At 50.3% G+C, this 24,154-nt stretch overlaps 1 protein-coding gene across 1 annotated transcript; it reads left to right on the top strand.

The window, feature by feature from the left end:
- Positions 1-52: 52 nt before the first annotated feature.
- On the top strand, positions 53-16,765 carry LOC306715450 (lysine-specific demethylase 6A-like). Its single transcript, XM_079185826.1, is given in 33 exon segments — positions 53-657; positions 799-862; positions 3,236-3,344; positions 3,549-3,598; positions 3,975-4,033; positions 4,117-4,237; positions 4,342-4,396; positions 5,281-5,315; positions 5,847-5,940; positions 6,030-6,156; positions 6,239-6,337; positions 6,503-6,722; positions 7,491-7,628; positions 9,671-9,757; positions 9,759-9,797; positions 9,894-9,965; positions 10,061-10,096; positions 10,098-10,157; positions 10,159-10,173; positions 10,267-10,641; positions 11,022-11,902; positions 12,272-12,401; positions 12,573-12,678; positions 12,779-12,984; positions 13,069-13,130; positions 13,319-13,393; positions 13,474-13,622; positions 13,761-13,875; positions 14,003-14,190; positions 14,446-14,587; positions 14,691-14,817; positions 15,199-15,369; positions 15,513-16,765. Coding segments are annotated over 33 exon segments (4,416 nt in total). The 5' UTR covers positions 53-478; the 3' UTR covers positions 15,543-16,765.
- The last annotated feature ends 7,389 nt before the right edge of the window (positions 16,766-24,154 follow it).

Genomic DNA, 24,154 nt, shown 5'->3' with positions numbered 1-24,154 from the left:
TTTATTTTATTGTATTACTCATGGTGAATAAAACATTACAGAATAATCACGGTATTAAAGAACATTTATTTAAGATTATATAGCAGGGAAGTCATATGGTGGGATCCGGACGCTCCTATTGGCGGGAGAGGAGAGAGAGGGCGTGGCTAGAGCGGCGCGTGGGTTCGCTTGGGTGACACAATTATAACAACTTTTATCTTCGCGGCCGAAAACGCATTTTTACTGTCAAATTCTCACATCTTGGATTCCTGTACTCAAGTTATTCGTATTTCAAAATAGCGCGACAATATCACTTTGTGATGAAAAATGTGACGTTTGAGGAGAGCGCTTCTGTCCAACCCCGAAAGGATTTACTATATCGAATCGCATCGTTTCATCCTGGGAAAAAGTTTTTGATCGTTTTGTTTTCCTCAGTTTTTCGTCTTTGATTTTCGGCGGAGCAAACCCGTTTTGTCCTCCGCGTCCGCGATTTTTTTCCATGCAATCGTGCGGTGTGTCTCTCGCCGTCGCTGCTGCTGCTGCTCGGAGTCTCGGCTCGGCTTCTTCTTCTAGTGGTGATGAGGGAAAGAAAATGGCGGCGGGAAAAGCGAGTGAAACCGAGGAGGACTTTCCGACACTGACAGCCCAGGAGAGGGACACTTTGGCCGCGATCGACAGGTCGGAATAGTAGCCCCGTGCACTCACACAGATGCACACGCTGAAAATTAATTGTTTTCTGTCCTTTTGCATGTCGACAATGTGTCTCGAGCCGCTCTGCGAGTGATTCTGAGCCGCCTATGTTGTCTTCTTGCTCTGCAGCTCACTGTTTGGATTTCAGAAGCTTCATGAAGATGGCGCCAGAACGAAGGCCCTGTTGATGAAGGTAGCAAATCTAAACTGGATGTGTTTTTGCAATTAATCCCCGGGATTTACTCCACAACCTCACAACTAGTCAATGCATTTGCCCTCAACGAATGTAACTGAATGCAAAGTGGCCCACTCGCAAAGGAGACAAGGAGACCAAGGCCAGCTAGCCGCAGCCCCTCTGTTAGCCACTCAGCTAGCTCTGCTAGTTAGTTCCTCTCATCCGCCGCACAGCGACCCTGCACCTGCGGCACACTTAGCCAAGTAGCCACGACTCTCCTGATATAACTGGCTTGTTAGTATTAACATATGTCAATGTTTGTTGGGCAACCGCCCTTCTCCGTTAGCTTGCATAGCTAACGTTATCCCCTGCAGCGTTATATCCTTGTGCACTTTGCAAATTGTACCACCAGCGACCAGAACGCCGTCACGGTTTTTGTGCAACACATTGAAACATTGCACTTAAATGAGAAAAGTTGTCTCGTTGCATACATTACAGCGCCACTAATAACTCATATGTAGGTTTATCTGTCTACAAACTGCTATAATGTTGGTGGAAGTGACGTTGTAGCCTCCTTCAGGGTGCACCAAATACAGCTTAGCATATGCCTTGGACACGCTATGTTATGTTGGGTTGTTTCGTGACATTGCACTGCTCCACCAAAACGCACTGTGGTCCTTTCTGTTTCGGAGTCGGAGTTGACAAACGTTACAAGTAACGTTATAATGGCTGGCTGCCTGTCCAAGATGGCGGGACATGGCGGAGTGACACCGATAGCTATATAACCCGTTTGATTTGAATATATGGCTCCGAATCGTTCGCGTGTGTCTCGAGTGTCCTCTCGGGTCTTTGCTCTTTGTAGAGACGTGGTCCCCTCGCTGACCTAAGTGGTGTCGGCGTCCTTTGTTTACACCTTTCATTGCCGCCGCCCCCCCCCCCCCATGTTTCGGCTCTGCATGTGCTCTCGGGCTGCCAAGCTACATGTTAGACAGACTCAGTCTGAGCAAACACACACACACCCTCTCCACCTGTCTCGTGTATGTGTCTTGAACAAGTGGATGATGTTGGAGAAGATGGTGTTGACAGCTCATCCGCGCATCTGCTCGCTAGACGGTGTGGGATACCTAGGAAGTGTGACTGCGCAGACGCGGCAGAAAGGAGGACTTTGACAGTGTGCAACACAATCAATGCAATCAGGCTGGATTTGAACGGTACAGTCCCTATGTCGTGCATGCTTTGCGGCACATGTGGGTTATTCTGTGCCTTGCTCGAGGCCTATAGGCAAAGACACCATTGGTGTCTTAGAAACAGAATGATGGGCTTTACTTTGCCATCCATATAGGCGTGTGGTAAGATTCCATACACGGTTTCTGCTCGCAGCTTGTTAGTTTTTGAGTGACTACCCTGTCTGGCACTTGTGGCCCCGTCGCTGCGCTGCCGCTTTATCTGCATGCACATAACTGTGTGTTCAACGTTTGTGACAGAACTGGGTCACCACCAGTAACGAGGTGGCAGCGACGTAAACTTGGGATAGCTAGACGGGAGATGAGCTTCGAAGGCGAGTGTGCTCTTTATTTTCGTGAGAATGTCTGTTTACGCTTTCTGCAGCAAGAAGAGTTTGAGTTTAATGGCCGCGATGGGGCGACTGGTGCCGGTTTTGGTGAAGTTTGCATGTTCTTCCCGTGTTTGCATGTGTTTCGTCCGGGCGAGGGAGGCCAAGAGAGATGCATGTTGGGTATTAGGACTCTCTCTTTGGCTTTGATTTGCAGCACATTGACCAGCCGAGTCCACCTTTTGGTGTGATCTCAGTGTGGCACCCGAGGAACATAAGTAGCAGAGTCGCTCCTTCTCAAGTTTGTGTGGGAGGTGACCTGGACAACACGTGTTCTCTTTTAACGGATACCTTTTTAAGGGACCGGTGTCGGCTGTTCATCTTCTCTACTGTGCTTTCGTCTGTTGGTGTCGCTGCTCTTTGGAAACGTCGGAATGGCCCTTTAACTTACTTAAGATCTTAGAGTGAAGACGCAGCAGCGACTTTTTTGTATTTATTTATCAGGGCAGAAAGATCTTTCATGGAAGTTTTTTTTTTGGGGGGGGGGGGGGGGGGGGGAATGCCTTCAGCACAAGTCCTTATCTGCAGTAAAGCTCATTCCAGTTAGTTAGTCTGAGGCTGATGTTTATCTGCTGAAAAGAATGCGCGGCCAGAATTAGGGAGCTGACGTTAGCCATGCTGTGACTTTCAAAAGTTCTGAGTGATTTTCTCTCTCTAGCCCTGCCCCCCCCCTCCCTCCCATGTTTCTGTTCTTAACATAGTACAGACGTGTATGGTGCACACACACAGTTGAGAGACACTTTTATGTGTGTGCGCGTGTGTGTGTGTTCTCCCCACAGGCCGTTCGCTGCTACGATTCGCTCATCCTGAAGGCCGAGGGCAAAGTGGAGCCGGAGTTATTCTGCCAGCTTGGCCACTTCAACCTCCTCCTGGAGGATTACCCGAAAGGTGAGTAATCCCAACACACACACACACTCGCACACACTCCAGTGGTTCGTCGAGTCATGTTCTCCTCGCACGTTTTTGTCCGGAGCGTGCGAGCCTCTGGAGACGGGGCAGTTGGCTCAGATCCAGCTGGACATAAATGCTGACGGTGCACTCTTTCCTCGGTGACGTTGATAGATTCTCAGCTTCCGTCTTTTTTTATTACAGCATTATCGGCATACCAGAGGTACTACAGTTTACAGTCAGACTACTGGAAGGTAAGCGACACGAACACACACACACACACACACACGTTCTCATTCAGTTAGTGATATTCTCACACACACGCATGCACTCGCTCCTGCGCAGGAAGCACGTATGGTTTCGCGCTGGTGTGAAATGCGGTTTCAGGTTTCACGTCGGAGTCATTTTGTGCTCCTTTCCCTGTTCAGTTGACACTTTGCGGTGAGCCTGATGGCTACTAGTTTGTTTTCTGAACCGCGTAGCTGCAGGGTGATGTAAATATGTGCGAGACAGTTGATTACACTGCGAGCTGGGTGTTCGGTTTCTCCGTTAGTCTTATAAATCTGTATTCTGTTCTTTATTGTAGCTATTTGTCATAACGCCCCTTGCGCCTCTCTCCATCCTACCCAGAATGCAGCCTTTCTGTACGGCCTGGGAATGGTCTACTTCCACTATAATGCCTTTCAGTGGTGAGTACCAGCCGTCCGCACGCGGCTCCTCGACTGTCCGCGATCATCCGATGTCTTCTCTTTAATGTGTTTTTCTTCCGCAGGGCGATCAAAGCATTCCAGGAGGTGCTGTACATTGACCCGGGTTTCTCCCGGGCCAAGGAGATCCACCTGCGCCTGGGTCTCATGTTTAAGGTCAACACAGACTACGAGTCAAGCCTAAAGGTCGGTCCACACCCCCCTCGAAAAAAAGCTTTAACGCACAATCCGGGGCTCTATCGCCATGTGTTACTGCGTGCTTTTACTGATTCCTACCCGTGTTGTCTCAGCATTTTCAGCTGGCTTTGATTGACTCCAACCCCTGCACTTTGTCCAAAGCTGAAAGTAAGCACCCTTCTTATTTATTGACTTGTTCATAACAGAAAGCGCCCGGTCGAGAACATAGCCCGTTTTGTTTCTTCTTCGTGTGATTATTTCGCACGTCAACATGTTTTTCTGAACAGTTTTACACTTCGAATAAAGCAGCTTTTTGAAGCGAGCTAGATTGATCTTTTTGGCGTGTTCGCACCTTAAATAGGCATCAACGGACATATGTGGAACCAAGACGGCATATTTGTTAGTTCTTTCGGCCTAGTCCAAACTCCTTACCTTTCACAATAAAAGCCTCCTTACCGTTCGCAATAAAAGCCTCCTTACCTTTCACAATAAAAGCCTTGGGCGGATAAACTCAAATTCCCTCAGAGCATCGGTCAAAAGAAACTCCGTTAGATAGCTTACAGTGGCTCAGGCTATGTGACAATTTACGTGTAAATAACAGCTGCATCTTCTCCAGCGACCTAGAAAACTGCAGCCATTTCTATTTATTTATTTTTTTGCACCAGCGTCTAGCTGTTTGCCTCTTTGTGTGTGTGTCCCCCCCCCCTCATTCCTCTTCTCTCTCTCTCACACACACACACACAGCAAGGGCAGCCCCCGTCTTTCTTCCCCTCTCTCTCTCTCTCTCCCTCTCTCTCTCTCTCCATCTGCTGAGAGTCACTCAGGCAGCTTAGATCAGACACTGCAGCGCTCCAGACAAAGGAAGGTGCCGCCAGGAGCGCAGCTACCTATCTGGTCCGTTACATTAAAACGGGCAACCGTGGCTTTCCGACACCTATTTATTTGCAGCGCAGCACTGCTTTTCAAAGAAGTAAAAGACCAAGTGGAGGACTGACTCTCCTCTCAAATAACCTCGACCTAACATGTTTCCTCTTCTTCTCCTCCTCTTGCAGTTCAGTTCCACATCGCTCATTTGTATGAGATTCAGGTAAGTGCTCTTCTATTTGCTCCAGTTGTTCTCCCGAAAGGGCTGCGAGCCGTTTCGTTTGGCGCCCCGTCATTTGTAACTGAGGAAAATAAGCGTCGATTGAACGCCGTCCAAGGCGACGGCTCACAAAGCGGCCGGCCCTGTGGAGCCACGGGGCATCCGAATGCGGAGGGAAAGCCCTGTTCTTAGGGGTCTATTTTGAACCAGGTGCTGACAAATTGAGGAAGGGAGCAGGGCGCATGAGTGGGTGGCATACGGGAGGGGGAGAGGAGATTACTCTCAGCCGATCGGCGGGGTTGCCACGGAAACAAGAAATCCCCCCCCCCCCCCCTCTTTTGTATGCCGGTGGTCGCCCTCTCTCTTCCTGCTGGTTTCAGTGGAGAAGTACAGTAGCGCTAGCCGGCTGTGTCGGGTTGCTCGTGCCGTGTTGGGACAACTCAAAGGCTGTTGAAACGACTCAAGATGTGTGTTTTTATCCTCTCCTCTCGCCCCTCTCGCTGTCCTCCCTGTGGTCCACTCCTCGTGATCCAGAAGAGATACCGGGCTGCCAAGGAGGCCTACGAGAGCCTTCTGCAGACGGAGGATCTTCCTGCACAGGTGAAGGCCACTACCCTGCAGCAGCTAGGTAAGAGCGAGCACAGAAGCATATCTTTATTTTTTTGGAGGGGGGGGGGGGGACTTTTATTTAGTTTGTTATTAATGCGTCTTTTCCAGGCTGGATGCATCACACGGTGGAGCAGCTCGGGGACAGATCCAGCAGGGACAGCTATGCCATCCAGTGTCTGCAGAAATCTCTGGAGGCCGAACCCAACTCTGGACAGACCTGGTACTTCCTTGGCAGGTACGTCACACACACACACACACACACACACAAATGTTTTCCATGTCTGTAGCACAGCGCTTACGGCCCGTGTCTCCTGCAGGTGCTACTCTAGTATTGGGAAGGTCCAGGACGCCTTCATCTCCTATCGGCAATCCATAGACAAATCAGAGGCCAGTGCAGACACCTGGTGCTCCATAGGGTAAGGGTCAATGTGTTCAGTGGAGGCTGCAGGAAAGTCATCATTTAACATTCTGTTTTTGCATGAAAACAAAACCAGACGTTGCTCATCTCTCCTCTCCATCTTCATCATCAATTCCTCCTCATTTCCCGGTCTTTCTCTCCCCCCACCCTCCACCCCCCTCAGGGTGTTGTACCAGCAGCAGAACCAGCCCATGGACGCCCTGCAGGCCTACATCTGCGCCGTGCAGCTGGACCACAGCCACGCCGCCGCCTGGATGGACCTGGGCACGCTGTACGAGTCCTGCAACCAGCCGCACGACGCCATCAAGTGCTACATCAACGCCACGCGCAGCAAGGGCTGCACCAACACCACCGCGCTGACCCACCGCATCAAATGCCTGCAGGTGGGTGGAGGATGGGGTGGGGGGGGGGGTCAAAGCCAGAGGCAACCCGTGCAATGGCTGTCTGGATGCAGCATCACAGCTGTCCTGCTAAGTTATTTCTGCAGCCGGCGTAAAAGTGTTCGCTCGCAGACGCTGCGGTTTTATTTAATGTCACTCTGTTCCCAACGCTGGTGAACCAGCTTCCCCATAAAGCTGTCCCGTGTGGGTAGAGGACATGCAATTAGTGACACAACGTGTAGACAGCGCTGACACTTAATATGCAACTTAAAATGCACGCGTAGACAGATTGATTCACGGGGAAGCTAACGCTAGCCGGTTCAAACTTGACCTTCCATGTGTTAATCTATTCATCTATGTTTTTTTTTTTTTTTTTGTTGTTGTTGTCCGAGCGATGTCCTTTTCCTTTACATATTTATGAAGGAGTGTTGCATTTCCCACCACCAGTTAGCATAAATCCATGGCATTAAGACGAGCTCAGCGGCTCGTTTTAATGGTCGACTGTGTCTGGGATCACTGTCGCTGATTGTCCTCCAGGTGCCTCCTCGTGTGGTCGATGCTGCACACGGCGTTAGCCACAAGTCATCGCTTCCAGCCTAGCTTCACTTGTGTTCTAACCTTTTATCTATTTACCATTGCTGATCATTTCCTTGTTTTGAGGTCATCGTTTTTTATTTTTCCTTCAAAAAAAAAACAAAAAAAAAAGCCTTGTGTTTTTATTTATTTATTATTTATTTTTTTGTTTTTTCACGTCGTTTTCCATTCCCCTAGGCTCAGTTGAGTAACCCCCAGCTCAGTAGCCCCCAGGGTAAAAGTAAAATGCTCCCTCTTATTGAGGAGGCATGGAGTCTGCCAATCCCAGCTGAGCTAACCTCCAGGCAGGGAGGCCTGAGCAGTGCACCACAGCAGGTGAGAGACCAGATAGAGCAACTTACACCTCCACCCCCCCCCCCCCCCCCCCCCCCCCCCCCGCTCCACCCTACTCTCTCTCTCCCCCCCCTCCCCCTTTGACTCGGACACGTAGCCACGCAACGTACGCACAGACAAACCAGCGGGTCAACGGGTAACACTTGAGCATAACTCCAGCCTCCACACTGCGCGTGTGTGTGTGTGTGCGTGTGTGTGTGTTTGTTTGTGAGTGTGTGAGAATGCAGATGTCTAAAGAAGCCAACACAAAAACAACAACCCCTCTCTTGGAAAAGCATTTCTTTACTCCACTGTTTTTTTTTTTAAACTTGTTTTACTCGTAAGTGCACTCCTTCTGCATCATAGTTAAATAAAACGCACTTTATTTCAAGTGTAACGTGTCCGGAGTCATGGCTGCTTTACGGCATCTGTTTTTCAACGAGGAGGGGTCCGGCCAAGTGTTACCCAGTCCTGCACCCCCCCCCCCCCCCCCCCCCCCCCCCCTTCTTCTCCACCACCACTCGGCTTCACCCATCACGCTCACTTCAAGTAAAAAAAAAACCCAACCAAAAAAAAAATGAAATAAATCAACAAAGCACTTGTGCAGGCTTTTGTTAATTCTGTCCCCATTCGATTTCTCCTTCTAATAATCCAGTTTTTTAATCGAATGTGGTATTCAGGGTTACCCCCCACCCCACCCCACCCCACCCACCACTCACCCCTCCAGCAGTTCATTTACAAATCCAACCTGCACCGCTCTGCTGTTTGCTCCTAATCTGCTTTGGTGTAGAGCGGGAGAGATTGCCTTTCTGACCAGATTAAACAATTCTCACACTCATTGACATTGGGCCTATTTTGGGGGGGCTTTTGACCCCCCCTCCCCCCCCTCTTCTAGTGTGATCGGTGAGGTCGTGCTGTCGTAGCGTAACCCCCCCCCCCCCCCCCGGCTTCCCATTGCCTCTGTCCGCACTTCCTCCCCCCCCTTTTCAGTAGTTGACCGTAGCTGTCCTGCTCACAGAGGCCTCCAGCGACGCCCCCTCGTGTCTCCTCACTCACTCACGCCCATCACGCGGGGTCCGACGCGAGTAGCTCTGTTGTGTCCATGTCTGTGTGTGCGATCGCTGTTGTGTCATCGACTTCTAGCATTGGAATGTGTCGGTTGTATCGGCTTTGACTTGGTGAGAGTCAATTCACTGTGAGACCCTAGTATTCCGGGGGGGGGGGGGTTGTCTTCAATGGGCCAGATGTGACTTATTCCATTTCACTTTTTGGATTGCAAAAAAAAGCATAAATGAAACGAGCAATACTAGCTTAAGATATTGAGTTCTGGCGTCTATTTCCCGCCCCTCTGTTTTAGAGCAACAGTGAGGTTAAATTCCCGGGCAGTCACATCTGGCTCATAGGCCCCCCCCCCCCCCCCCCCCCCCCCCCCCCCGAGGTAACGGTAAGGCTGCCAGTGTGCGGAGTGTGTCCTGACCTTTTTGCTTTTAAAGGTAGAGTCATGCTATGCAAATGCCTTCATGTTGCTCGAAAGCGCAATAGGGAAGTACAATGGAACCGATGTATCAGAAGAGTCACTATGACGTCGTCGAGGGCTGCAGGTGTAGCGACGAGAGAACTGCCCCCCCTCCCCCACCCCCACCTCCCTCCCCCCCCCACCGGGCTGTTGTTGCCCTATGGAGCAACCCCTTCGGATACACAGGAATGTTTTTGCTCTACCTGTCCTGCTTTGTGTGTTTAAGCGGCAACACGGAATCACAGAATTTCTCTCTTTTTCTCTCCTTTCCTTATTCTCCATCCCTTGCTTTGCTTTGACCTCTTTCCACTTGCCGTATCTTTTCATCCGTTTTGCTCCTTGATAAACATGCTTGTTTGCTTTTATTTTTTTTCCTCCTCTCCCCCCCCCCCGTCCCCCGTCCCCCCCATCCTCCGTCCTCCGTGGCCTTTCGTTATGTCCCTTCCATTCACGTTCTTTTCCTCCTTGCTTCGGTCTGCACGCGCTCCCGCCATTCCCCCCCCCCCCCCCCCTCCCCCTCCCCTCCCAGGCTTGCAAGCCCAATCACAGTGCGGAGGGCGGGGGTCAGTCTCTTGCCCCCTCACGTGGCCCGCTGGGCCAAGCAGAGGACCAGTCCCTGCCCCGCCAAGAGGAGGAGAGCCTCCAGCCCTGCCAAGGTAAACGCCACAGAGACGGCATCCTTTACCTGCCGCGTTCCTCCTGTAGTAGTTACAGTTGTGCAGTTAAATCTGAACGTTGCGCGTGTTTTTCAGGGTGACTCATGGGTCAGTAACCCACCGCAGCAGCCAGTTCCCAACTGGTACCTGTCCCCGCAGAAATTACAGGTCAGTAAATTCTTTTACCTCATATTTAACTTTATGCACGATCTGCGCCTTTTTAAAATCGAACGCAAACTCCTTATCTGCTGTCCGTCTTCAAGGCGCTGGAACAGTTGCGGAGTAACCGGGCCAGCCTGCCTGAAGCCCCCACAGCTTCAGATGCTGGGGCAACTGGAGGCTCAGTTCGCCATGATGCAGGCAGCACCAGCACCAGGTAAACCCCCCCCCCCCCCCCCCCCCCGGTAACGTACGGTACTCATTGTCAAGCTGTGCCGACATTTAAACTGTGTTGTCGTCATGTTTACAGATGAGACAGAATGCCTCAGGAGGACAGGCGCGCCCCTCGCTCCCCAACGGCCCCACCGCCAACTCCCTCCCCTCCCCCAACCCCGGCCTCCACCCCGCCCGGCCCCACCTGGGACTCCACCGGCCCCTCTGCCCGCCTCAGCCGCTGGCCAACGGGCCCGGTGGACACGGACACTCGGAGCCCGGCCCCGCCGGCGACAGCAGTAACAGTAGTAATAATCAGCCGGGGCCCGCGGCCACGGGACCCAACGGAGACGTGCCTTACCTGCAACCTGCCGGCGGCGGCGGCGACGCAGCACTGCTACCTCACACCTGCACAAGCGCGCAGACGCAGGACGCCGCGCCGCGCCAGGCCCTGCACCTAAACTCCTCTCAGGTTGGGCCTCACTCACCGGTCACCCTTTTTTTCCACTCCTTAAAAATGCAAACTCCGTCTCTCAGCTTAGAAACGGATATAATTCTGTTTTCATCCGAATGACCTACTTGACTCCATCAAGTGGTTGCATGAATCGAGCTGTGAACTCCCTCCCACGGGACTGTAAATGAAAGTATGCGGGGATTGTTGCACACTTCCCTCGTGTCTGGCGCCGAGCCAAGATGTGTACGCAACACATGTGAGAATAGAAAAGGGTGCGGCTCACAACTATTATTAAGTCACAGCGCCTTAGTCCACGAGCATGGTAACTTAAGTACTAAAGTCACCTTGCCTGTGCTTCCTGCTGCCCCTGTGTAACAGTTGCTCTCTTCTTCCTCCAGGGGCTTCAGAAGGGGTGTGTTCCACATGCGACAGGCTCCAGTAGTGAGGGGACCCTCTCTTACCCCCAGACCCCCAACTCCTCCATCGCCCCCGTGCACCCCAACAATCAGGTTGGACATTCCACGAGCGCCCCGTCGCCGCGACAGCAGGCCCACAACCACCTCCCGTCCCCTCCCTCCCTCCCCCACTCCTCTACCTCAGGTGGAGCAGCACCCGGTGCGTCCGCTACCAAAGATAGCAGCAGCAGCAGCAGCAGCAGCGCAGCCGCTCTCGGCAACGGGGGCTCCGAGGGCAAGTCGCCGAGGACGCCCGCGGATGGCAAAGCGGCGCAGGCGGACTGCCTGGCCAATCACGTACACTCGGGGGATGGCAAGGGGGCGGAGGGTGGCGAGAAGCCGAGCCTTAGCGCAGACAATCCGAGACTATCTGCCCTGCTGGCAGGGGGGAAGGGCCCCGTGGAGGGCGAGGTGCCGTCACAAGGGACGGCGTCCGCCACGACGGAGTCCCACAAGAAAGTCAACAACATCCACCCGGCCGTCCTGCCCTCCACCCCCCACGCACAGGGCAGCTCGGCTGCCTCCTCGCCCATCTCTGCCATATCCACCGCCACGCCCTCGCCCAAATCCTCAGAACACACCCAAACAGGCGGCCACAGCCCCGCCGCTGCAGCCGCCGCCGCCACCGCCACCTCTGCTGCACCTGCCGTGAACGGTAACGGCAAAGGAGGCATCTCGGAGGACTCGCAAAGCCCGCAGAAGGCCGAGCCGCCCACCGTCACCAGTCTGAAAGCTACGCCTCCACACGGCTCCTCCTCCTCCTCCTCCTCATCGTCCTCCATATCCATCTACCCCAGCTCCACGGACGTGCTGAAGGCCTGCAGGTGAGGCCCCGTTTGAGTCCTCTCTTGGTACCCAAGCGTTACGGTGACACTAGTATGTGAGCTGCACCTGTCTGCCGGTTAAAAGGCTTTTTTTTTTCGCTGTATGTTCAATCGCCAACGAGAGAGATCAGCTGAGCGGTGTGGTTTGTGTTGACGATGTCTCCCCCCACTGGACTTTCAGGGCTACTACACAACCAAAGGGAAATAATTATGTAACCGTAAACAACACCGACGGCTACTGGGCAGTCTTGTTGCCATGCAGATATTATTTAGCGCCGATTATTCAGTGGACTGTTCCTCCGTTTGGTTGCACGAGTTCCCGCTTGTTGTACATCCCTGCATGTGGTTTATTCTTCTTCTTGTGTGCAGAAACCTGGGGAGGAACGGCCTCTCCAACAGCAGCATCCTCCTCGATAAGTGCCCCCCGCCCCGGCTGCCCCCTCCACCCTCACCAGCCCTGCCCAAAGACAAGCTCAACCCTCCCACACCCAGCATCTATGTGAGTATCGCCCAAGAGGGCCGCAAGCCCACTTCAGGGAGTGTTTTGGCAGCTGTTGTTTTTAAAAAAAAAGTCCCGTTCGCTTTGACCTGATGAGTCTTGTTCATTAAAGCAGGTGGTCATAGTGCTATATGATATCCTTTAACTTCCTGTTTCCTGTCTGTGGACCAGCTGGAGAACAAGAGGGACGCTTTCTTCCCCCCACTGCACCAGTTCTGCACAAACCCCTCCAACCCCGTCACCGTCATCAGAGGACTGGCTGGAGCACTCAAACTGGGTAAATGCTTTTTGCTTGCAGCGGCGGGAAAGGTATGCCGATCACAAAGACGTCCGTGTTTTAATTATTTGTGTGTGTGTGTGTCCTCCCCTCTCGGCAGACTTGGGTCTGTTCTCCACGAAGACGTTGGTGGAGGCGAACCCGGAGCACCTGGTGGAGGTCTGGACGCAGCTCTCGCAGCCCGCCGACGAGAACTGGGACCCGGCCGGCACCAAGAAGATGTGGCGCTGCGAGAGCGCCCGCGCCCACACCACTATCGCCAAATACGCCCAGTATCAGGCCGCCTCCTTCCAGGAGTCCCTACGGGTCAGTCCTGCTTCGTCCGCCACACCAAACTCTTTGACCGCTTCCAGTAGCGCAGTAGCTTCATGTGTTTGTCGTTGTTCTCAGGAGGAAAACGAGAAGAAGGCATTAAAGGAGCCCTCGGACACAGAGCCAGCATCAGCAGAGAGGTACCTGACGTTTCTCTTTAGTGGCTTTTATTTTGTTTATTTAGCCCCATAGAAAAATCTGCTTGTGTGTGTTTTTGAAACGACATTAGAAGCCGGATGATATCCGGTCTCGGAATGTGTCTTTTGGAAGGTACTGAGCACATTAAACCACATGTGGCTAGTTGTGGATTTCTTTTGTGTGTCTTCAGTGTTGCCCGCAAAAGAAGGGGTCCCTTGAAGCACATCAAGTTTGGAACCAACATCGACGTGTCGGACGAAAGGAAGTGAGTCTGGATCTGGATTCGTTGCCCTTTTAAGATGCTTTTGTAAACATGGTTTTATGACAACGCTCTCTCTCCTCCAGGTGGAAACAGCAGCTCCAGGAGCTCAGCAAACTGCCGGCCTTCGCTCGCGTCGTGTCAGCCGGCAACCTGCTGAGCCACGTGGGTCACACCATCCTGGGCATGAACACCGTTCAGCTCTACATGAAGGTCCCCGGGAGCAGGATAGCAGGTTAATGCACAAACCGGCGCGACAAACGTACTTCTGGTACAAATGATTCCTGCTGTTTTCGGGCGCTCCGGGTTTCCAGAGCGTGGATTCGTGCACTCAAAAGAGTTTTTTTTTTTTTTTTTTTTTGTCCCCTCTCAGGTCACCAGGAGCACAACAACTTCTGCGCCGTCAACATCAACATCGGACCGGGCGACTGTGAATGGTTTGCGGTGCCGGAGCCGTACTGGGGAGTGATGAGCAACTTCTGTGAAAAGTAAGCTGGACGGGAGGGAAGTTTTTTTTTTTTTTTTTTTCTTTTAAAGATGGCCGTCTTCTGCGTAAGTCACGCCCCCTCATCCAATCCATTCCTGTATTCATCCCCACCGTCTTCCCCCCTCCAGGAACAACATCAACTTCCTGATGGGCTCGTGGTGGCCCAACCTGGAGGACCTGTACGAGGCCGACGTGCCCGTCTACCGGTTCATCCAGCGCCCCGGCGACCTGGTGTGGCTCAACACCGGCACCGTCCACTGGGTGCAGGCCATCGGCTGGTGCAACAACATCGCCTGGAACGTTGGACCGCTCACCGGTACGCCCGGGATTATGGGATTCACGATACTCGAGCAGAAATTATGTCTGATACGGTGACCTTTCCTGTGATATTTGAAACGCTTTTCTGCTGATTGGTTACCTTTTTTAGTTAATTACCGCGGGATTTGTTTCCCCGTCTATGCATTTTTTTTATTTAGTTGTATGATGGCACGAATACACTTCCATAATAACCAGTGCACCTGTTTACGCCGGCCACATTATCATGTCAAATCATGTGAAATGTGTCTTTCAGCCCACCAGTACAAGCTGGCCGTGGAGCGCTACGAGTGGAACAAGCTCCAGAGCGTCAAGTCCATGGTTCCCATGGTGCACCTCTCCTGGAACATGGCGCGCAACATCAAAGTGTCCGACCACAAGCTGTTTGAGATGATCAAGTGAGTCACCGAGTCCCTCGGCGGGGGTTTAGTTAGCGTTATTATGAGCTGGCTTTTCTTCTTTTTCCGAGTGTGACACAATGCGTTGTCGTCGTCGTCACAGGTACTGCCTGCTGCGGACGCTGAAGCAGTGCCAGTGGGTGAAGGAGGCGCTGGCGACGGCCGGCAAGGAAACGGTGCTGAGGTCGCGGACCAGGGACGAGCCGGCCCACTACTGCACCATCTGTGAGGTCAGTAAGCGCACACGGGGAGGGGGGGCGTTTCAGAGGGACAGGAGCGGATTTTAACGGGTTTTTTAGTGATTTCGGACGGAGTGATCAGATGCTCCGTTGACATAGAATGAAAGGCCGGCTCAGTTTTTGTGTGAGCTAATTAATGGGTTTCATTTGAATGCAGGGCTTTCGACTGTTCAGCTGAAATGTGTCCATATCCAATTAAATGTCAGCCGTCATTGTGTCCTAGAATTATTCACTGTCTAGATGACGTCATCGCTGCCGTCTCAGATTCACAAATCAAAGCTCCGTTGCAAGATAACAGGAGCGACACCGAAGACGTACAGTCGTCGCCCCTCCTCACCTGTGCGTGCATGTGTGTGTGTGTTTGTTTTGCAGGTGGAGGTGTTCGACCTGCTGTTTGTGCGCCGCGAGCTCCTGTCCAAGAAGCAGCACGTGGTCCACTGCCAGGACTGCGCCCGGAAAGGCAGCGCCACGCTGGACAACTTCGTGGTGCTGGAGCAGCACAGGATGGAGGACCTGATGCAGGTCTACGACCAGTTCACATTAGTAAGTCAGCAGACCGAGGGGCGGGGCCGGGAGCGGGGCGGGGGGAGGGGGGGGGACTAGAGGCGCTAGTTTCTTCCTTCAAAATGAAGGGGAAAGATTTAGTTTTTCCTGAACTAATTGTCGTGTGTGCTCTTCCTCCCCAGGCCCCTCCTCTTCATTCATCTTCATCTTGACATTAGGTGACACCTCCTTCTTCGTCTTCTGCTGTGGAGTCATGAAGCCCCCCCCCCCCCCCCATTCACAGGAACTTGTATTAAGAATATAATGGAAAAGAACAACATCTACATACGCGGACCATTTCTGATATTCAGGAAAGCCAAGGCCGTCCCCCCCCTCACCCTCACCCCCCCTTTCCCACCCATTATGGCTGGTCTCCATAGCCACGGCTGGAGGCTGAGGCGGCCGAGTGTGTCTGTCTATGCAACCTGTTTTTTTTTTTGTTTTTTTTGAAGTGCTGAGGCCTGGCCCTTCCAGAGGGGGGCGCCACCGAGCTCGCAAACAGGACTTTGTTTCTCCCCTTCTCCCTCCCCCTCCCAGCCCCTCTAGTGACAATGGTTCAGCCCTGTTTTAATGGAGGACTTAATCAAAAACGGTTGGGAACGGGGGGGAGGGGTGGGTTTCTTAATGCGTGATTAAAAATGTTTTGTAGATACTTGTTAACTGTCACAACTGGCAACACCACCCGTAAAAGACTACTGACTTGACAAGCTTTCTCTCTCTCTCTCTCTCTCTCTCACGTCTTTACGTTTTCTATTCTGGGAACAGGATGAAATGTCGGCTTTGATTCATAGAATTTCCCCAAAAATTTTGTTCAGTTTTTCCTTCTAAGGAGCACTAGCCTAACTGGTCTTTTTCTATGGTAGATAGTCATTTTAAGACTCTTTGGACAGCAAAATCTCCCAAAAAATTTGTAATGTGAAGAGTTAAGGTGATTTTCTTTTCTTTTCTTTTTTTTTACAGCTTTATGTTTTACTTTTGTCTTGTTCTTTTCAAAACTATGACGTTTTTTTTGTTTGTTTCTAGGTAAAAAAAAGGAAAAAAATGTCGAAAAAAAACAACAACTTACTAGCCAAGTCACAAAGAGAATGGGTTGCACATAGACTTATGGAAAAAAAGTTTAATTTGTGATTTTTGTTATGTTTCTAATCTTGATGTAAATTTACACTATTTATAAATACATATTTATTGCTTGAAAATATTTGTTGATGGAATGCTGTTATTTTTTTCCAGAGTACCTGCCATTAAATTTGAAGGAGTTTTGTCATTTTAACACAACTCCTCTTACATTTTCTATATATAAATAAAATTGCTTAGCAAGCATTGTACAGAAACGGACATTTAAAATTGTTTTATTGTTTGAAGAATGTTTTATGATGAGTCAATAAACACAACGTTGTCAAATTATCCATGCTCTTTGGTGTCATTTACAGGAATAATACAAACAATAGACTTGTAGAACATAATCATTGATGTTTAGAGTGAAGGCCTGAAACCCAGCAGACAATGTAGCTGTAGACTGACACACACAGAATCCTACACTGTATGCCAGGTCCAGAACTTTACCCAGTATCTCAAAATGTCATTTTTATTTCAAATATAAATCACTCTGTCCTCTGAGCTACCCGTGCAGTCAAGGATTAGCTCCGTCGAAGGCAGTGGGTGTGCATTCAAGACATTTTCTTTGAAATTCAAAAGCCGCGTGGTAGAAAAACCACAAGTGAAAGTGTGTGTGAACTTCAAATAGAAACCGCCGTTCGAAAAAAAAAAAAAAGGGATTCCAAATACGCCTGAAGAAAAAAAAAAAATACTACAGCGCATTTGAAAAACGTCCAAAAAGAGCTGCAGAAACGTTTTCCGAGTGACGTGCCTGCCAGCGGAGACCCAGTAGCCAGATGTAGCTGCTGCCAGCCCCACAGGATCTACACTGACTACTGAGCAACCGCCGGGGGGCCCTGCGGCTCGGGAGCCAAAATGGCCGCACAGTCGTCATTGTAACCAGACAGAAGCGCAAAGATTGTCCGAGTATCTAAACAGTGAATCAATAAAAGTAAAATACAGATTAGAAAAGAGCATTTACAGGCTGTGGTGCATGCGGCTAAACAAGCCATTTCCCTCCTCGTCTCCCTTTTTGCCTTCTTGGGCTTACATGCCCCGAAACCAAGATGGCCGTCTGTTGCGGCGACCATTTTGACTGGCACAGATGGACGCCTCCACCATCTTTCCTGGGGTGCCCGTCTGTTGTTGGGAGAGTCTGATGGGAGTCCTGAAAGAGAAAGACACCGGGGGTGAGAATCGGTTCGATCACGAGAGACGTTTGACGGTGAAACGGCACACGTGATAAAAAAAAGACGGCCGAGTTGGGAGATTAAGAAGCCAACATTTTATATTCAACCTTTGTGAGAGTTGAATTCCCTGGTGGTGATAAAGCAGGGCCCAACGTGTACTGTGATATTGCTGCTGTTGTCTTAAGTACTTCCACAAACGCCTCTACCTTGGCGGAGGCACGCGGGGGAACAAAACCAAGTGCGGGCTGTAAAAAAAAAAAATTAATCGTGATTCTAGGAAACGAGATGCCAGTTTTAGAACAGGAAGTCTTCATCAGTTAAGAAGATTAAGACTTCCCGTTGGCTGGCTGAAACGACAAAGACAGGAAACTTCAGTTCTGCGATACAGTGACAAAAGTGTTGTATGTTACGAGAGACGGTGTGGGGGGGGGGGGGGGCGGGGTCAATGAACATTCTGTATGCTAAAGTGTTGCACACCACACTATCTCACGCTCAAACTCTGTCATCACACGAGGTGTTCTATGGGGGTCAGACCCAGTCCTTGAACACTCCCCGTATATCTTCCACCTATATCCTATATATGGCAGTGATCCAGCAGAGAGGTATGTGAACTCTGCTTGGCCCGGGCCATAACCAACCCCCCCCCCCCCCCCTGAAAACCAGACCTCCTAACAATGTCTCCCTGTGTCGCAGTGGGGGGAAAAAAGGAGAGAGAAGGAGTTAAACCAGCAGTGTGTGATCAATGCCCTATGCCCCCCCCCCCCCCCCCCCCCTCACCCCTCTCCTTCCTTCCTGTTCCCTCCGTCTCTGCCCTGTCTGCTCTGGCGTTTCCGCCTTTGTGAGAAACAGACAGGTGGCCATGACTGCTAATTTAAACCGGTCCGATTGTCTCTCCATGCGTTTCCCACAGCTATGTATAGATGCCTGCAATAAACCAAGTAGGTCAGTGTGTGACACACACGCACACACCTATAGACGCACATACACACACACACACACACACCGGGCCCTGACCTCTAAAATTGTCTGACTTGTCCATTCATACACTCCCACCTCTGCTGCAAATGATCCTCCCTGGTTGGCTGTCACTATCAGCCAATGGCAGGGCTTCCTGCTGCCCATTCATAAAACCCTGGGTCATTGAGGATAATGTAGCACGAAGGCACGTGCAAAAAAGGAAGAGGGCGAAACCCTTTAAAAAAAAAAAAAAAATTACTAAATTAGTAGTGCAAATTCCCGTTTAAATGTATTTAAATTCTAAATTAGCGGAATTTCAGGTGAAATTGCATCCTTTAAATTTAAAAGCTTTTAAATGTGTCCTTAAAAGTGCCACTCTGACCCAACGTTCCTGTGTGTTTAATGAGTAATGAGCCGAGGGCCCCGAGGGCCCCGAGGGCCGGGATAATTTCCCCCTTTTTTTTTTTTGTTTTCTCAGGCTATCGCTCTCACTCTGTTTCCTCCTCGTTCGACTCAAAAGGCGCAAACACACACAACTTGAATCCATTCCAGTGTTGTCCCCCCCCCTGTAATTACAACCCCTGCTAGTTTTCTGACCGTTTTCAGTGTTAGCCCCCCCCACCACCAACCTCCTCCTCCCCCGAGTTCCACGTTACTATATGGAAACGTGCGACTGTGTGACTCACATGGAGTCTAATGTGTGACATCCACAGCACAGACCTATAGCTGAGAGGGAAAGATGGGGAAAGGGGGGGGGGGGGGGGGGGGGACTCATTCATACAAGCTGAATGGAACCTTTTAGAATAACTTTATGAAATGTCCCCATTGAGTGAACAATTCCTACCACTGGTCAATTAATAATTCATAATGTATGGCAGGAATATTCCATCTGCTCTGGCAGAACACAGTGACAGGAAGCAAGTAAATCACCAGGTAATGTCTGGGCCCCTTTGTCTTTAAATATACATAATGTTTGAAGTAATAACACGATGTATTTATGACTAAAACAGCAAAGATTGAAGTAATTATTGTGGGAAATGTAGGAACTATCGGTTAAAACCCCCCGTGTGTGAGTCACAAATAACACTTCTTCACAAAATAAAGCATGTTAAATCACCGACGGATTATGAACGACTGTCTTATTATATAAAAGGTGTTTTTTTTTATGTTCGTTCTCTGTAATTTGGGGGATGAATGCCGCTTTGCTTCGCCGCAGGATCAAATCCATCCGCCTCAACAATACAAACTGTCGCCTGGGTCGCACGATGTGATGGGAAGGCGTGTTTGCGATTGGCTGTCCAAGATAACACACACAAAAAGGAAAATGAGAGGTGCTACCCATTGCTATGGAAACGGAGAGTAATTAGCACAGAGTGCTGTTGAGAGAGAAAAGCAGCAGAGAGTGAGAGGCAGCGTGATATTAGTGTGCGAGTGGGATGTTGGCCTGCTTTCAGGAGACGAGCAGCCGAGAGGAGGAAGAGGAGGGGGATGAAGTCACGGTCGTGCAGGTTTCCAGGTGTCGTTGCACGCCGGTTGGAAGACGGTAACTTCCTTCCGCGCGCCGACTCAATCTTTCAGAGTGAAGTCGAAATGAGCACTTCTTGCTGGAAGGAGGGAGTGCGACAGATTTCCCGCCGATCTGGCTCCCGCTGCCAAAGCCCCCCCCCCCCCCCCCCCCCATGTTCTACACGGATGTGTCTGTCCATCTGCTGGTCATGTGATCAGACGGGACAACGTCTTCCCATCGCGTTCGAGCATCTGAACAAAGACTAGAGCCAAACCGACCCACAGTCTGTGAGGTTACCTCGCTTTTATCGATGGGATGCATGCGAGCTGGAGGGAAAGGAAGCATCATGGGAGATGAGAGTGAAAAGCATTGATGTGCTTCAAACTAAATTCGGTGAAAACATGACTTTTATATGACATTATATACAGCCGACCTGGTTTCTAACTGTTTGGAGAGACTGCGGCTGCAACCTCACTGGTAGAGTTTTGATAAAACTGGAAGCAATGGTGCGTCTCGTCACCGATTGGCGCCTCGGCTCGCTTGCATCATTCACGGCGGATTAGTTTTTTTTCCCCTCTTTGTAATCTTGTGCAATCTTCATTTCCGAACGTTTATTCATAAAAGCGACTCGACTGCAAATATCCTGCTTCAAATTCACACATACTTGTTTGCACAGAGGAGCAGCAGAGAGTTATAGGGGCTCGGTTCGACGCCTTGCTCGGGGGGGCCCCTGAAAGTAAAACTTCCACCCCCTTCATACAGCTGCTCTTGTCCATCCGCACCGCATCAGTCGACAACAAATCGAATCTAAAAACAATGTTTAATATGTCAACGCTGAGTGCATTTTCACACGGCACACACTCAAAACACCCACACAGTCGGCTCACAATTCTTCTGTTCTTCGAGCGCCGAGCGACTCCTCAATCACTCTCTTTTCTGCAGCGGCTAATGGCAGCCAGGAGCCCACGGGCGCGTATATACGCTACGAACAATTATGCAGATGTGCGCTAAAACCACTTTGGCGGGATAATCCAACAATCAGTCCATTATAGTAATTGTCATTACCGAGTGGGCGATTACAGCTCCGACAGAGATGCTGAAGAACAAGGCAGAGCGACACTGGTTTTATGCAAATGTCCCAAAGCCCCATTTATGTTGGATGTAATGTCACTGTATTTCTGTAGTTAACGCCGAGCGTGTGTGTGTGTGTGTGTGTGTGTGTGTGTGTGTGTGTGTGTGTGACCACCTGTTGGTTTACAGGCAGGAGCTGTAAACCGTAAAAAAAATGGTATGATAGAAATTTCAGGTTTTTAAGGGACTGTGCACAAATGATTCGGGGAGTAGGCGGGGTCAGAAAAGGGGGCGGGTTATGTCGTTTTTCGTTTTTAGTTCTTTTCTTGTGCGAGATGCTGTAAAAAAGATTGAATAGTTTTATCAAAAATAATTACGTCGAGGATTACTTTTGTTATAAAGGTGCGTTTCGCCATATATTTTGTAATTTTATGTTAATCACCCACGAGAGCTTTTTGTTTTTAGAAAGTCAAACATTGGGTTCAGCCCCCTTTCCCGCCTCGATAGCTTTCATACAATCCCTAACTTACGCCACGGAGGTTATGTTTTCAGTTTATTTGTCTGTCAGGATTACGGACAAACTACTGACCTGATTTTCATGAAACTTGGCGAAAGGGTGTTGCGAAGAGAAGAACCCACAACATTTCGGAGCGGATTGGCCGTGGCGCAAACCATAGTTGTGGCCAGTTGAATTTGTCTTCTTCTATGGTATCAGCGTCGTTTTTTTTTTTCCCCATGTGGTATCTGCGTATCATACCAGTCAGCGCTGAGGTCATCTGACCACTTTGTCCAGTTGTAACGCATCAGCTGGGAGCTTACGGGTGTCATGTGAGGAGGCAACATGTCAGCAGCTCCAATAATGTGGTTAACTTAAAGAGGAAGGCCAGGAATGTATCCTGAACTCAACCCCAGTCCTCCTCCTCCTCCTCCTTCCCCCTTCAGTCATGGGTTCTCCGCTGGGTAATCGCATACCAAAAACACAAGAATTTCCCCCTTTCTCCTCTCCAGACAGCCCCCCCCCCCCCCCCCCCCCTCCTCTATAGCTGTCAAGCTGGCCGGAGTTCACCAGGAGCAAACCGGAGAGTTTTTGCATTCAAACTAAAAGCATCTAGCTCTTGTGGGTGATATTCTATGTCATACCTGCAGTAGCAGTATAGCCTTCAAACTTTTATTTCTGCCGAATTAAGACACAGTTAAAGGGAAGTTGTATTTAGCTGATAGTAACATTGCATATTGTTTCACAGATGAAATATTAGAGAAGATTAGTTGATCAACAGACAATTGATGGAGAATGTGATAAGTTCCCTCTTTCAATTGAGATTATATATTGCTTTTGTTTTATGCTATAGTATACTGATCATTTGTTATTTCATAAACAGACTTACAATATGCCTGTGACAAAATCTCACTATTGCAACTGACCCTTATTATGAAATAGGTAACCGGAAGTCTAGGTTTGATTGGCGCTTCTTGACGCTCGTGGCAGCGGTTCGGAGAGCGGCTTCGAGAGCGGTTCCCAAACTGCCTGCGATGTGAACAGAAATACAGAGAACAAAACGCCGGGACGCATTCCTGAGACCCAGAGACACCCATGCCCTACCGTGACAGACAAGACAGGGCGCGTGCGCGCGCGCGCGAACCGTGCGTCTCTGCGGGGGTGGAGAGCTTGGAGACCACACACTTTGCGCATTACCCCCCCCCCCACAACCACACAAAACCACACACACACACACACACACACACACACACGGGAACGAGCAGCACACTTTGCCCCTCAAAGTAGCAAAACATTTAACTTACAGAAAGAGAAAAGTGACTGTTCGACAACGCTGTAGATGTGGCTTTGGGTTTTTACAAAAAACGGTTTGGTGCGTAAAAATCCCCCTTTTTAAGCAAGTGGAGAGACTCAAATGTGCTCCCTGAGAAGCCCCCGCATGGCCAGAGAAAAGCATAACTGAGATGACAAGGTGGACTTTGGTCAAAGTGAGCGGTTCGTAGCGAGAGTCGCGTTGAATAAAAACAATGGTACCGGATTGTTTTTCACGTTTTCCAGTCCGATCACACGCCGCGTTGCGCAATCTGCACGGATCGACAGCTATCGGCGGAATGTTGCCGCCGAACGTGAGAAAAAAAAAGAAAAAGTCAGTTAAATGTCCCCCTTTCTCCAACAACGACTGACCGAAGCTGGAGGGGGGGAGGGGAGGGGAGGGGGGGCGAGTTCTTAAAGCCCACCGGGAGATAAAGTGCCGAAAAGTGGCTCCACTTACCGTGGCTGCGTCTTGCTGGCCGCATGTCCCCATGAGAGTGTTGTGAGAGTGTGTGCGCAACGGAGACGCATACCGCTGCTTGTGGTCGGAAGCGCAGCGCGACACGTCAACGCGCGTTGCCTCCATATCATAAGGGGGGTGGATGGGGGGGGGGGGGGGGGGATTCTTCAGCTGCTGCCTGGCTCAGCGGTGCACAAACCAGGGTCCGGGGACCTCCGAGGGGGCCCGACGCAGCCGAGCGGGGAGTGTAAAACAAGACACGCAAGTGGCTGTGGTTTAAGGTGATGTAGAGCTCAGAGGCGTTGTTCAATGTCAGCTCATTATAGTAAGACCATCTCATCCCTGCTTCTAATGGGCTGTGGAGGCAGAGCTCCCATTGACATGTGTTACATTTGGTGTTTTTGTGCGTGAGCTTTGGGCTCTGAATTGAAAATCAAAACTTTATTTTCAGTCAAATTGATTGTGCTTGGCGTTGTTGTGGTGAATATTAGATGAATAGCATTTTAAACCTCATATTTACGTTACTTTTTGTGCGTTTATTGGTTATTTTACAAGACCTACTGCATCACCACAGACTGCGGCTATCGTATCCAAAATTCCAGACCAAATGGGAATATAGAAGATGCAAGGAATACCACAAAGTGCATGTCTTAACTCTGAACTTGAGATTTTAGGGATACTATACGGTCTGTACCGCG

This window comes from Pholis gunnellus (genome assembly GCF_910591455.1).
Source record: "Pholis gunnellus genome assembly, chromosome: 24".
Classification (NCBI taxonomy): domain Eukaryota; kingdom Metazoa; phylum Chordata; class Actinopteri; order Perciformes; family Pholidae; genus Pholis; species Pholis gunnellus.
Note: the sequence above shows the minus strand (reverse complement) of the source record. Positions and strands in the feature narration are given on the sequence as shown.